This window comes from Mesitornis unicolor, unplaced genomic scaffold (genome assembly GCF_000695765.1).
Source record: "Mesitornis unicolor isolate BGI_N332 unplaced genomic scaffold, ASM69576v1 scaffold42980, whole genome shotgun sequence".
NCBI classification, from domain to species: domain Eukaryota; kingdom Metazoa; phylum Chordata; class Aves; order Mesitornithiformes; family Mesitornithidae; genus Mesitornis; species Mesitornis unicolor.
This window is the reverse complement of record NW_010158438.1, coordinates 7753-23153: the sequence shown is the minus strand read 5'-3', so window position 1 is coordinate 23153 and position 15401 is coordinate 7753. Positions and strand designations below refer to the sequence as shown.

Genomic DNA, 15401 nt, shown 5'->3' with positions numbered 1-15401 from the left:
AGATACAAAATATATAATATATATAATATATTCTATAAGGTGACAAATTTTCTTTACTGTAAGTTTAACTATTTGGGTAGAAAGACTGATCAATCATTTTAAAATAGCTGAATGAAAAGAGAAACAGTATTTAAATCCCAAATGTTGCAGAAGTGACTTCATCCATTAGTGCGTGGGAGTAAAGCCGATTAGGAAGTTCAAACTCATTTTTCCTTACACTAACTGGCAAAAAAGCAAAGCAAGCTTTAAACAATGCAATCTACTTTCTCTTTTTTTAGCTACATCAGAAATCCAAAGTTTGTTTTGGTGCAATGAATGGAAACGTTTGTTCCTCACAGCAGTAGAATTTAAGCCCTTCTCTATCCCTTTCCCTGGGTTGTTTCCAGGAACTTTGCATGAGTCTGAAATTGCTGTGGAGATGAAGACAGCTGAGAAATGCCCAGTTATGACTTTGTCTTCATTTCTTGGAATTCCACTTGCACGGGGAGAAAAATCAGACTCCCACTTGCCCTAAACGCTGAGGTCAAGGAAATGCGAGTGGAGAATTTCAGGCTCTATTTTTGATCTACAAAACTGAAGGAGAAACTATCAAGAGTGGTTTTGTCTCTTGGTGTTTACCTGCTCTGTCCCAGGTTTTATGATTTCTATGATTACTCAGACTCAGGCCTTAAAAACCCCAAGTTTGCTGAAATCTGCTGTCGTTTTGCATATTTAGTCCTCTTTGACTGAATCAAGTGTGTCCTGTTTAGGTTGTGCAGCTTCCTGGAAGCCAGCCCAAACAGACTTAATGGTAACATTCCATAAGGCCAAGGAGAAGAAGGTAAAAGATTTCAAGGTATTTAATGCTTTTTCAAAAGAAATATCACCAGCCATGGCAGACCACAAGCACTGGAAAAGGCCTGAGAACAAACTCCACGTTAAGAGCTGGAAATGCTCCAGTAATGGGCCCAAATGGTTTTTGAAATGTCAGATGTGTGGGAGCGGAATAATAAAACATTTACAATTATTTCTATCCTTACATTATAAAGGTTTTTAGTTTACAGAATTTATGATTTCATATTTTCAAATTTTAAATGTAAGCTGTTCTTACAATTACAGTAAACCAAATTTGCTCAATTCCTCGGTCATTTTATGCTGTTGTTTCTCAAAAGCAGTTCAATCTTAACATTCCAAAAGAAAAAAAACAACTACCATGTATTTACATTACATTGCAATAAGCTAAATGCTTATCGGGATTTAATTCATGTAAAAACCCTAAGGAACTCCACTGGAGCTCTTGCTGGAGTCGATGCATTTAATAAAACAAGCAGGGAGAACTTTCTCAAAGAGCACTTTCAAATCCCCTTTTTTGGAGGACAGAATATACTTTTTCCATGCCCTACTTAAATAGGTTTCCTCATTGTCTAAGAAAACATCTGCACTCGAATTATCTTTGCCACTTACTTTCTTCCTCATTAAGGGAAAATTTCCACTTGAATACTGCAGCCCGCACGCAGCCATATCCAAACTCGGGATTTACAGCAGAAGGTTATGTAGGGCAGGGTACAGAACCAGGGCCTGGGCTCCAGGTAAGTGCCAAATGAAGTGGAATTTCCCCAGAGTTTTAGAATTTAAGGGGTTGAAAGAATTTAAAAACTTGTATAAATTCCACTGCTACGAATCCACCAGAGGAACGGGGACAAAAGGATGAATTTTTTCATGTTAGCCTGTTTTGATTATACTGAGGTTTTTTCAATACAACTTTGAAAGCATCTCTTGTGCGACAACTCCGCTGACTTTTTGATTCACACACCTAATTCATAACTGCTTTTTCCTGTCTAAATGCTCTCCGTCACCTTTTCACCCAGTTTGGAACACTGCAATATAGAAATTATTTTTAAATGATCCTGCTTTAAAATAGGATCCAGTCACGTGATTCAACCTAGTGCATTCACACGAGACTTTAAGACAGAGGTGTAATTAAAACCACTTGTTTGTAGATGTATATTTATGCTAAACACAGTCAGCAGAGTCATGAAATAAAAGGCTATCTGGGCTCCAAAACCGAGAGCTTAAAACTTATTTACAGTCTTCATTAATTCAGGTCTTAACCGATTCACTTTACGAAATCCTGACTCTCTCAGGTCAATTAATTTGCTACGTAAGTACAAAATTTAAATCAAGTTACGAGCGTTCTGACGGGATTTCCCGTTTTGAGAGATTATCGGTGCATTTTAGAAACACCCCAGGAATCATATTCTGTAATTTCTGAACACCTACACTTTGCCATCGCATGGCAGAAACCAGCTTTTAAGCTCCCCAATTCATAAATGTAATTAAATAATTACATTAGTGCTAATTAACATGAAACTGCAGATTATTTAAGCGCAAAAAACACTATTCAACTTCTTAATTATTCTTGTTCACACAGCATTTCCTTTTGCTCAGGCGCCCTAGGTGCAAATAAAGCATCCCATCTGCTCGTAATTAGAACTAAATAATTTCAGAGAATGTAGCTTATCATTTTGACTGCACATTTGATTAAAAACAGTGTACAAGCAATATCCCGGCTTATTGCTGTAACAGCAACAACACACACAGGCCCATGTTTTCCTATCATTAAAGGAGGCCGAAAACATTATCTGTTATTTCAGGGGGAAAAATACAACTTTTTAGTTCATTTCATACAGATGAAAGCAAATTACAGCAAATCACCTCTCCACTGAATAGCGGCCCCCACATAATGACTTTATTTGCTTAATCCCCAAATTAAACGCCGTTTCGAGCGAAGGCCCTGTGTTATTACTCTCATCATGTCGAGAACATTTTCCTGCCGAGACCAATTTGAATAAAACAAGGGGCCTTCCTTGAACTCAATCAAGGAGTCATAATGTGGTGGGTAATAGAGGTTGCTGATAGATTTGCAGGCAAAAGTGTTATACCTAATGATGGGATATGGATAATGGTCCTCCTGGAGGTCCTGATGCGATTCCAGTTGGCTGCCAGATGCTAAAAATCAAGAAGAGCATTGATCAGTGACAGGAAGCAGTAGTGGATTCATCTAGTCAAACTTCAGCTGTTTTTTCCACTGTACAGTTAAGCCAGGCATAAATTATATTAATTGATTTAATTACATACTTAAAACATCTTCCCCAATTAATTTAATTAGGTGGCTACATGAAGCTACTGGCAGGGGAAGATTAGAGGCTGCTCACTTAATTAACAGAATATGAATGAAAAAAACCGAAAGCAAACATAAATGAAATTGTGAGCACTAATTAAGAGGCTGTCTGCAAACTTAAATACTTTCTGACAAAGTGGTGACAGGAATGTAGACAAGAGAGGGATTTTTTTTCCAGCAAATTAAGTGCCACAAGGTATATATAGGGAACTAAGGTAATGCAGTTAAAACATTGATTTTCTGACAGAACCGCTAAAGTCAAAGCGAAGGGACATTTTCGGTAGAAACACTGCAACAGATTTTGCAGCCACGAAGGCTGAATCGCTGATGAAGGATGAAATATGATGCTCGGACAAGTGTATGGTTAAAGGGGGGAAAAAAAATGGAAACAGCTTATTGCGATCACTGAAGCAAGAGATGTTTAGAAAAGAAGCGCTGCCGCAACAGCTGGTAGCACTGCACACCTTGGCCCTGCTGTAAAAACTCTCCAGGTGTCTCCGACGCGATTCCTTCAGGGTCTGTTTCACACGTGCCACGCGATTGCGCAAGAGCCAAGAAACGGCGATCACACCTGATGCCCACTGCTGCTGCCTGGAGCGGACGTAGGCTTTTCTGGCCCTGTAACGTCGCCACGTTGCTTGGATCTTCGTAGCGGCCGTTTCGGTACCCCCTTGGCCTTTGTATCTTTGGCCAGGTCGATTTAAGATCTTTTCCACGGCTGCTTGGTTCTTTATCACTGACAAAATATCACTTTTGGTGGGATTCTCATTAAGCTCGAAGTCGGACGCGACTTCCGCCAACTTTTTACAGCTTATTGTAGCCAACGGTACCGCGTAGTCCTTGAGGAGCTTTTCTGTGTGTTCCAAAAAAGAGACAATGCTCCCCCAAGATAAACAATAATGTTGCTTGAATGCCAGAAAGCCTGGAGCTTTCTGGTCTATCGTGCCATGGCAAACAGCAATGTCGCAATCAAAACGCGGCTCCTGCAAGGACTGGCATGGAGACATTTGCTGGGGCTGCGGGGAGAGAATAAGCACAGATTAAGAGTAATTGCTGTTGATTGTAAAGAAGTGGTCAAGACACATCACAGTATTACTATTTATTACTTAACTGTGGGAATTTATGTATCTAAAATACACTTATTTATACATCATAACTACAAAGTTTAGCCCAGCTTTACCCTAAAATCCATTGCCCCAAAGACCTCGGAGGTCAGGAAAGGTTGTGAGGATTTCTGTGGAAATACATTAAATTGCACAGAGCAATGACACTTGATTTATCAAATATAAAAATGAAGCTCTACAGTGATTCATCGGACTACAATCAGGAGGTAACTGCAATAGCATCCACTGAGACTGCCTCAATCAGAATGGGTAAATCTGGGAATAGAAATGTTTCTGTACCTTAACCGAACTCCATATTTACTGGCAACTTTAACCAGCAACTCATTAGCTCTGATTTTCCATCTAAGTGCCCTATTTCTGAACTATTTTTAAGTAATTATTTTTATTTACATTAATAACTCGCAGATCTCCATTTCTCAAGGTTGCTTTCTTTTTGATTTTCACATCTCCTCTTTCATTTTCAGATCTCAGTGGCACAAAAGTCAAAAAAAGTCTGGAAAGATGAAGCCAAACTCCAGACACTTTGCTATGGAACACAATAATTAGCCATAAAAAGAAAAAAATGTCCCTTTTGTATGGGGATCAAGAACAATCAGAGGCCATCAAGCAGCCAAGGTCAAACTCCCCTATAGATTTCTGTAAATATAAAGGGAAACACTACATTTGCTTAACTGCAGTCAGGGAGATTTCGACGAGACATTAAAAAACTCTTTTATAACAGTAAAGATAGTTAGTTAAGCAGTGGAACAGATGGCCTAGGGAGACTGTGGAGCTGCTATCACCGAGAAGTTTTCGGAACAGGTTAGAAAAACATCTGTCCGCAATATTCCAGGTACAGGTAATTCTGCCTGCAGGTCTAGATAACCTCCTAAAATCCTTTCTAGACTTGTTTTCTAAAATTCTGTGAAAAAGTAGACAAATTTAGGTAGAAGGCTTGAGAAAGTAGGAACTGGTGATATACAAAGTATTTCCTACCTACTTCAGTATTTACTATTTGCTGGCTTTGGTTCAAACCCTCCTGCACCAAGTGATTTACAGTCTCTTTCTAAACCATCTCTGGTGAAGACAGTATTAAAAACACAAATAAAAACCTCATTAGCCTCAATGTCTAAATACCTGTGTCTGAGAGGGAACCTGCAGCTCAGATTCCAACTGTTGAGCTGCACATGTCCACACCGCCTTTGATTTCCTTGCTGAAACCATGGAGCTGCTGGATGGAAGTGGAGCAATATTACCTTTGCTAGAGGAATATGTGCCAGAAATTCCTTCCTTTGAGTTTGGGAAGGTGATGGTGTCTGTATTCTCAGGGTCCACCCTACCACTAATCTCTCCTGTACCAAAGAAAAAAATGGATTGCAGGTTTCATTGTTAAAAGTAGTGCAACGAGGGCAACAAAGTGACACTCTACCACCTACCACTGAGTACTGGCACGCTCCAGTTTCCTCTCATGTCCAAGTGGGTTGCAATTTTCAGTTTTAATTTATAACGATCTAAAGCGTGTAACATGCCAGCCAACAATGCACCCAGGATAACAACCTCAAAATATTAGCACTTATCTCCCAGGTTTTTCCATGTATAATTTTAGTTTGCAACCACCTCTTTTCATGAAGAGCATTTTTCAAATCTATGGGATTGCTACTGAGTTTATGGCTCATTTTGCTTACGCGCCTTTCCATACTGATGTCATACACCGCATGCAGCTGCAGCAACAACAGTTTGGAGTACACAAATCCCATTTCTGTGAGTATATTCACTTATTAGGAGTTGTTTGATAATCACACTGGCAAAACAGATGCTTGATCAACTGTTGTATGTCATGATTTACAGTAACACTGGCTTTACACTAACACCAATGGTCAGACCTCCAGATTCTGGTGCTTAGAATTTGAAACACGCAGGTAGAAACCTATCAGGACTTCAGAAATGAAGGGGGACCAAATCCTCAGAAGGATTAAGAAATCTGATTCCCATTCAGTTGCAAGACACAGGATGCTCAGGTACATCTTCATGCACCTTGTATTCTCAAGAATTTGAGTGAGTGCTCATTAGACAGCTGTTTCCTTGGGAGATAAAAGAAGGGCCTGAAAGTGAAGCTGGAGATGCAACTCATGGTTGTTATCAATCCTTTGTACTCACCTACAGCTGGTTTCTTGTGCTGCCTGGGAAATTCGTGGAAAGGAGCTGCTTTGGATACAACAGGACGTGTCTGGAGAGTTGTCTTTGCTACTGGAGGGATGAGCCTTTGTTCACTTAGGCTCAGAATACCTATGAGAAGATGACATTACTGAACAATTCATATACATTCCAGATATGAAATTAAAAAAATAGCAGAAATAGAAGAAAGAATTAAACAAAGGCAAACTCAAGTTCTTCCAATGTCAGATTAAGACTAGAAAAGCAGCAGTTTTCTTTTATTAAAAGATTATCTTTCAATATTCAATATTTTACCTTCAAGGACGGTGAACTTTGCCTATAAAAATTGCAACATGAAACGTGTTGTAATGGTGCAGATTCTGAGGAGGAATTATGTGCTTGTAGAATGGCAATTTAATCTGTAGAATGGATGAGTATTAACTCTTGTAAACCACAGTGTAATCATGACTATGCACTGATTGCTAGAATAGTCAAGTGCAGCTCTAGTTAAGAGTGAATGATTAAAAAGCAGGCATTAATCATGACCGTTTATTTTGACCATGTTATTTAGTCACAAGAATCCTCCATCACAAACAATTCTTCTTTCCAGCAGCAACTGAACTCTGTGAATTACAAGATAACTGACTCAGGGAGGACGATGCTCAACATAACATGTGCTACACTGCACATGGAGTAAGTACTCTGAAGTTGATCTCTGGCGTTTGCAACACCTGAGATCAAAATTCTTACAAGCTTTTAGGTGTCAAAAATTTGATTGCCAGATACTTGCTGCAAACAGCAAATACCACTGCTCATGCAGCACACATCTATTGACAACTGTACCCAGGTAGGCTTCTGCGACTCACCTTTTGTTACATCTTCCTCTAAGAGGGGTAAGGGAAAATCCCTGTGGTGAGAAGCAGGCAAACCCCAAAGGCTGGTAACTGCACGGCCTTTCACTATCTGTGGACTGCCCATCTAGGAAAAGACAGAATCTTCTTTTAGCAAAGGGAAATCCTGGATTTGCAAAGGCACACTTTTTCATTCCCATGATAATAAATAATAGATATAATTTCTGCCATGCACAGTTTCATTAAGATTTAATAAAGTAACATTACAAGCACTGCTTTTACTACTTATGAACATGCTAAAGTATTGTCTACTGTCGTTACTTTAGTCATTTAAAAGAAAGTTAATTAAATCCAATTGATGTCTTGTGACTTCTGCTATGCAAAAATCAGTGTACTAGTTAATAAAGGAATCAGTTTTAATGAGTTTAGTGTAAACAGAGTATTACTTGACAGAACAGTCTTTAAATATATAAAATGCACAGGCAAGGTACCAGAAAGAAAAGGAAGCACTTTCAAATATGTAAATAAATTTTCAATGGAAAGAATAGGAATGGAATTAAAATACGTGAAAGTACTCACAAATCAGGGCACAGTGAGTATGGCAACTTCTGAAGTTTCAGGGCTCCTCAAGGACAGCAGGGAATGACACAGCCTGATAACGTGGTGTGGAAACATGTGCCACGCTGGCTGTGCTAATGTGGGGATTACAGCTCCCTCACTTCCCCAATTAACCTGTGCTCACCTGAAAAAACAGAGCCTGCTGGTTCCAAGTGCCAGGAATTGAAGCAGTGACACACATCCCTTTGGGACAGTGATATCATGTGTCTTACTGTCACGCTTGTTATCGCACACACAGACCATTGCACAGGGAAAAGAATATATTGCCATTATACTTCACTATTATAAATACAAAAATTCTGTGCTATCATCTAACATTTCTTTCTCTCTTCAATATGTTAAGTATCTTCAGTTTCTTTCTGACTGGGAATACATGTATTATTCTATTTGCAACGTGGGCTGTATTCAACTCTTAAAGAAACAGGGAGTGAGGTATTCAGTGGGTTTAAAGCATTACAGCACATGCAACTTCAAGGCAAGTAACATCACTGAGATCTCTCACTTGACAATAGTGAGCCACCACCAGCAGAAGATTATACTGATTTCTTTCACCTGGCTGATGCTACAAAATGAGACAGTGATAAACCTCGAGAGACATGAAAGATTCACCTTAAACTCTAATGTTTTATGAAGCAAAAAGAAAATTTAACACTAGTCTATCAAACCTTACTCCGTCAACAGATTTTTGGAGATCTAGATAAAGGTTTCTCAGTTTTAACAAACAGTTTTAGCCCGGGGATCAAGCTTTGCTCAGATTTTCCTCTGCAACTGCAGCTTTACAGACTCTCCAGTAACTTCCATGCTGGGTCCAGGCAACACAAGAAGGAAGTGGCAAAATTGGAAGGAATAGGGTAAATAAGCGCCAAGACAGAGGTGTAAATATGTTATTGGTGTTCAGAAGAAGAAAGGCAGTTGGAGGGGTGCAACGGAGCTTTGAGCAAACAGGAAAGCCAGCAGAGACTGGGACAAGATAAAAATGGGAAAAGAAGCTGGGGCAGACTGGGAAAAGGAAGCAAACAGCTTTGTATGCAATTTGCTTTGAAAAAAGATTTCATTTTGAATTATAAACTACCCTTAAATAATATTAAATACGTAAAATTAGAAAGCTAGGAAATATTGATAGATCTACAACATGAGAATCACGGCATTTACCTATTTTACAGAGCACAGTGGGACTTCCTAGTTTAAATACTAGGTTTTAATGACTGATTACCATGCTCGTGTACAGCTTTGAGTACAACAGGATCCAGGCCATGATTGGGATCTTGGAGCACTATCATGTCATAATTAGTGAATAACATCAACTTCATGGAAGGGGATAGGCAATTGTAAAGAAGTGCTTATAATCCTAATAGGGAAATGAGATAGATCAGAAGAAACTATTAGAATTTCTCCTCCCAATTTGTATAATAACACTGTCCATGAGAGACATTAGGGAGACAGAAAATATCCACTCTTTATCATAATAGAGAATTTTTTTCAGAGAAATCATGGGCACTCATTTTAGTTATGGCCATTAGGAAGCATTATGCTTTAAGGGATCTGGATGTATGAATCTTCACGTCCTTGTGTTCCAAGAAAACAGCAATAAGCACATAACAAAGATTAACTTTATACCAGCTGGCATATAAGTGGTGGATACTGAGAAAAGGGAGTAATAAACCACACTTTTGTACTCACTCTCAGCCCCAGCAGTTTGTTGAGGACACAACAAAAACATATAAAACAAAAGAAATTTAATTAAACAGTGACTCCTTTTCCAGGCTGTTGCTATTGTATCAGCAAAGCAGCACTGATTTTCCTGTTGGTCAGCTTGATTCTAGTCTAAATCCCAGGAGTTTTGTTATGATAAGCATCACTATGAAACATATATATTTCATTTGTGCTCATAGAGATGTAATAAGCTACAAAGAAATGCAGTTCAGGCAGAGTGTACGAGTCCAAAAGCAGCCTAAAGGTTTGGTTATTTTCAACTGGAAAGAGATAGTTAATTCTTCTTTGCTGTATCCTTTGATTTCTATAAAGTCCATGGCAGGTATCACATTAAAATAAGCACAGATACAGCTGTAATGTGATTTAAGCTCTCATTTACACTGCACAGTGCCACGATGATTCACTTTGTTACACAGTACAGGCAACACAGAGGAACCATGGAGCTGACCCAAAAGTTACCCACAAGAATTGCACCCACTCTGTACACCCTTCTTCTGTGTCCTTTCAGCGCCCAATCTGCTGCCTTAGCTGCCCCCTTGAAGGCTTCAGTGAGATATCAAAGCAAAATTTGACAAAATGCTTTCACCCTTCAGTGCTTTTCACTAAAATTAGGCCAACTCTGTTACAACAAGAAGACCCTAAAAAGAATAAAATTCATATTAAGTACTGCAAGAGAAATCTTTACTTTTAGCATCATTGTATGGTTTTATCAGCATTATTCAGTGACCTAACTTTAAAAGATATTTAAAAGATTGCATCTTTTCCAAAGGTTTTCAATAGACAATTTAAAACCTTTACTCACACAGACAGCTTTTAAGTCACAAACACAAAACCCAGTGAATTTAATATTGTATATTCCAAAACTGGCAGCTCCTAACAAGCATTTTAACGCCTGTGGCATAGACAGACCCAAACCAGAGTGGAAGCAAAGGATGACACCCTATATAACCCAACCCATAGGCTGCTACTGCTACGAGGTGACCTCAAACATTTTCCTGCATGAAGAACGTCTGCGGACGAAGTTTGTTATGAAGATTATGATTCAGCAAAGCTGCTTTCCTGAAGTCAGCACACAGCCTGCTCCATCACCGGTACTTTTAAAGTACGGTTTTATAGGGCTGGAAGGGAGCACTTAATTTGCAGTGCAGACTCAGGCTCACTTGCCTTAAAATATGCTTGGCGCGTGCTGAAAAACTATTTTTTCATTTCAAGCGCTTCTGAGTGTAATTAACCTGGGACATGAGAAAAACAATTCTATTACCCTTTCTAAAGTGTTTTTCTCCTGTGGATAAACCTCTCCCACTTGATTTTTTTTTTTCCTTTTTGCTTCATTTTAAATAGGGCACTTGTTGTAACACCGCAGGGATTTTCCGATTAGTTCTCTGTTTGTTTTCTTTTTGCCTAGACAGCAATATTTAACTAGAACAACTTGGTTTTAAAAATATGTTTAGAAGTATGTTCTTTCCCCCCAGTAAAAGGATAGAGACCAGTATTAAATACAGGGGAAAAAGAGACCAGTATTAAATACAGGGGAAAAGAAGAGTATTATTGTGTACCAAAACTACAGCTTGTCAGCCAGGAAGATTAGACAGATTTGGTAAATAAATATCAGAAAACCACAGAGCTTGATAGTAATGGTAGAAAAGGCATAACACAGAGCAATCTAACATCTCGTGATTATCTTCTCCAAATTGTCATCTACCTTAATATTTTTATGAAGAAGTTCCTTAAACATCTGGAAAGTAACAAATACGTGAGCAACTTCAACCTGTCGAGATCAAATATGTCAGATCAATCTTATTTTTTTCTACAACAGCTTAGCAAGCGTTGTGAGCAGAAGAGGAAAAGTATTACTTCTTGACTTTAGCAAGGGTTTTGAAGCTACCTGATCCTGATATTGTACAAGCAAGCTAAGAAAGTATCATTTAGATAAATTTACTTGAAGAGAGATGCAAAGCTGCTTGATAACTAATTCAGAAAGAACTCCTATGTCAATATGGAAGGATACTGGGAGCCTGCGATGGGTCTGTCCCATCAGGGGTTACAACTCAACAGAGGCTGCTGCTCACGCAGGAGGAGGAGGAGGAGGTCAGTTTTGAGCAATGGGATAAAATCAGATTGTAAAAAACCTCAAATGGAGTAAAGGCAGAGGTGCCAAGGGATTTTCACTCCTTGCTCTCAACCACAGTCACAGAAATAATAGAAATGTTGGTTAGCAGGGCTCTCCATAGGATATCAAGCCCAGTCTTGAGTCTTCTACCCACATTAAATCAGGTCAGCTTTGGTTTTGCCTAGACAAGTATTACTATAGGATTTAGTTACATTTTATAGTTTTACGGCCTTGCACTCTAAATGGATTTATTTTTTCTGTGTTGATTTATGTGCTAAGCAGCAAAGCAAGGAAGTGGTATCAAAGAGCAGTTTCCCTCACATTTCCATCACCTATCAGTTTCTATTGGGAAAAGGGATCTTGTTCTTACAATCAAGCCAGATAACCTTAGTAATAAATAGTAAATAAAAGTGTTTAACTCCAGTTTCAGATAACCTAATTGTGGTCCCCCGAGTCTCAGAACCAGCATGTGGAATCCTATGCAGAAATACTAAATCCTGATTAACGAACAAATTGTCACCAGTGTCAGTGGAACTCCTCTGAAGTCAGATGAGTCACATTTGTAACAGTCTCTGCAAGAGATGTAAAATATGAACAATTTTTATGACTGGTTGTCTTTTTATTCAAGAACATTTCTGAGTAGGAAAATTATATAGAAAATTTATCCCTCTTGCTCCAATTTATACAGTCCAGCATTTTATCTACCTAATAATTAATAGTTTCCCTTCGATGTAATTCTAATATATTCATACACATTATTTCTCTCAGATTTTGTTTATCTATAGAAAATAAAGTCCAATTTAAATGGAAAGCCCAACATAAAACCTTCAATCTGGAGCAAGTAGGCATCTTTAACAACAGGTCTTGTACATTATTCTTACCTACTTTAAGCTCTTAAAGTAGCCAGAGATGGCTCTGAACTGTGTATTTTCCATGTACTTGGAAAAACCAAGCTTTGCTCCTCTGGTTGCCTACTGCCTCTATCAAAATTCTGCCACAGCAGGTGCGAGAGAGAATAGATGGAGAACTTGGGTGAATCCCACATCTGCTTTTTGAAAAAGGCAACAGAAGCAGCACAGAAGGAAGTAAGGAGGATAATTGCTGGCTTGAACCGTGATACATTTTACTTGCGGGCAAAGGGCCAGCTTACACGAGGCAGAATACGCAGGACCAACTTATTGGAATTCAGGGGTGGGCCTCCCTTCTTGTCCAGAGACAGCTGTAAACCAGCAGCCCATAGCATCGCAATCAGGCACCGAGTTGGGTTGAGGAATGCTGATACGGACAGAAACAGCTTCGGCAGCTTCGGCTGCACCCCTACCTAGCAAAATGACAGTCAATCTCCAATTCCAGATGACAAGAACTGGATAAAAACTTCAAACAAATGGTGACCTTTCAAAAGATTAATTTGTTTACCAACAAACCGTTCTACGTTTGTCAGCTGAGATGGGGGTGACCTTCACATTCCCATTTCTAGGTTGAAAGGATGCTGACTATAGTCATCTGTTAAGTTAACTCTCTCTCACCAATTATTTCCTTTTTATTTTTAGTGACAAGAAGATTTTATTAATTCACTGCGCTGGTTATTATGATTACACACCATAATACAAACGCAACAAGCTTATTTTGAATTACTGTAGCGGAACAGCGATTTGTTTAAGTCTCATTCTGCTACCACCACCAAATTATGCTTTGACTGTAATTATAGCCATGTGCATAAGTTTAAAACACAATCATGTTTTGAGGACCAAAAGACCTGTTTTTCTTCTACAACTTCTCCTAGTCACTTGAAACAAAAAGAATTGCCCTGCTTTGCTTTACTTTATAATTTTGGAGCTAAACAGACGTTCAGTGATAAGCATTACTGATTAGCATGATGCAAATACTGAATAAAGAATGAATAACTGAGGATATGATTAGAATGGTTGTGCTCAAATTATCTAGCTTAAAAAAACGCCACTCACCACAACACAGAATCACTGCCATCACCATTAGAGCCACACTATAGAAGATGCAACTCATAAAGGCTAGAAATCATCACCATATTAAATTCTCTCTCATGAATAAATTAAAAGGTTCCTAAGTTTACACTATAATATACATTTATAAGAAAACAAGGACCAAAAAGTGCTAGTATAATTCTATACAAGAGCAGCAGTCCTATGAAAATGAAAGGTATAGCTGTGAATCTTTTCTACATTACAGCAGTTAGCCAGAATTATTTTTGCTGCAATTCAGATTACCATTTGTTTTGCTCGATGCTCCATGGGAAGTATACATATTTAATAATTATCTACTCATCATTTTTCATTCGTTACCCAGATATAGGCTACAAAATAAAGTGATGCCCCGTTTGCCCATGGTGTTTCAAGCAGAATTACAGTCCTCATTTTAAGATAACTACAGAACTTCACAGAGGATGACGCATTAGTGACTATCAGACCCAAAAAAGTACAAAAGGGCAGTAGTTAATTGTCATAAAATCCAGTGTCAGCAACTTGAAAATACCAAAAGAGCAAGAAAAGAAGACATTTGTCATGAAACAATGAAGTTCTTCCTAATAATTTTTCAAACTACTCAGATGACAGGATAATACAAAAGTCCATGTAGATTTGTGCTTGACCTATCCAGTCACCTCAAAACCAGCGTGGTTTTAATCTCATCACATTTTTTAAATGCTCAGGTCTCCCTGAAAACTCAGATGCTGACAACTCTCGGAAAAAACCTGAATGCAGCTAACGGAGCAATTAGTTTTTAATTTACTTCAATGAGAGACCTTCTACCACTGATTTTTTTGGGGCAGATAATCTTTGAACTCATGAACATATGTAGGGCATGTACACGGGTATGCGTGTGTGTGTGCCTGCGTGTGTGCGTACAAATATTGCCCTCTAATGGCTGATTAGTAAAAACAGGGTAGGTAGCACTAACTTAATTCCTGTAGCTACTTTAATTGATATATTTTTCAAAACTAAAGATCATATCATTTCAGACCTGCAACTACACATCAATTACTATTAGTGATCTATAACTATAATTCCTCTATGTCCTGCCAGTATAGATCACACTTAAGAAAAAAAATACCTTAATTCAGAATCTCAGTAGTGGATTTTGCAAATCTAATTGCAAAATGGTATCCTCATTGAAGCCAGAACATTGCAAAACACAGACTGTGCCACGGGATTCAGAAACTTCTAAAAGCCGTTTACTTCAGTAAATGCTGTAGAATAAATTAGGAAACATCTACTTGTTTTTCAGCTCATCTCCCTGTCATAAACAGTTCCTTAGTAACTGTAAATATGTATCAGAGAGCTTGCCTAATTTCCACTAAATGTCTGTAATTTAAGTCCACATTAAGAAGTTTTCTCTGATCAGTGTGTTTCAGTGAGAGTGGTAAAACACATGGCTCTCTGCAGTAGTATCATATTCCTCTCTGTGAGTGTTTTAGAGTGGTTCTAAAAAGCTATTAGCCATGATGCTTTCTTCTAATTAACTCTGTATCACAGGGTTAGACAAATCACCTCTTAGTCTGGGCAACAGCTTTCAAAAATCATTTTTTATAAGTGGCAGCTCACAACTGTGCCATTCACAGACTCTGTTTATGTTGTTTAAAACCAAGTACCCTAGAATGTCTCCTATAGCACTGGGCTCGATGCATAATGCTTCTATTACATAAATTAAATCGTAGAAGA

At 38.4% G+C, this 15401-nt stretch overlaps 1 protein-coding gene across 1 annotated transcript in view; it reads right to left on the bottom strand.

Annotated features, from left to right (window-relative positions):
- Positions 1–2856: 2856 nt before the first annotated feature.
- The window catches only part of LOC104539821 (IQ domain-containing protein H-like), a gene marked incomplete at its 5' end in the record, with an annotated part of 19773 nt that continues 7228 nt past the window's right edge, over positions 2857–15401 (bottom strand). Inside the window, 5 exons of the mRNA XM_010183445.1 lie at positions 2857–2988; positions 3625–4176; positions 5401–5605; positions 6417–6549; positions 7284–7395. Of these exons, the coding sequence (XP_010181747.1) occupies positions 2857–2988; positions 3625–4176; positions 5401–5605; positions 6417–6549; positions 7284–7395 (1134 nt within the window). The remainder of the gene's footprint in view (positions 2989–3624; positions 4177–5400; positions 5606–6416; positions 6550–7283; positions 7396–15401) is intronic.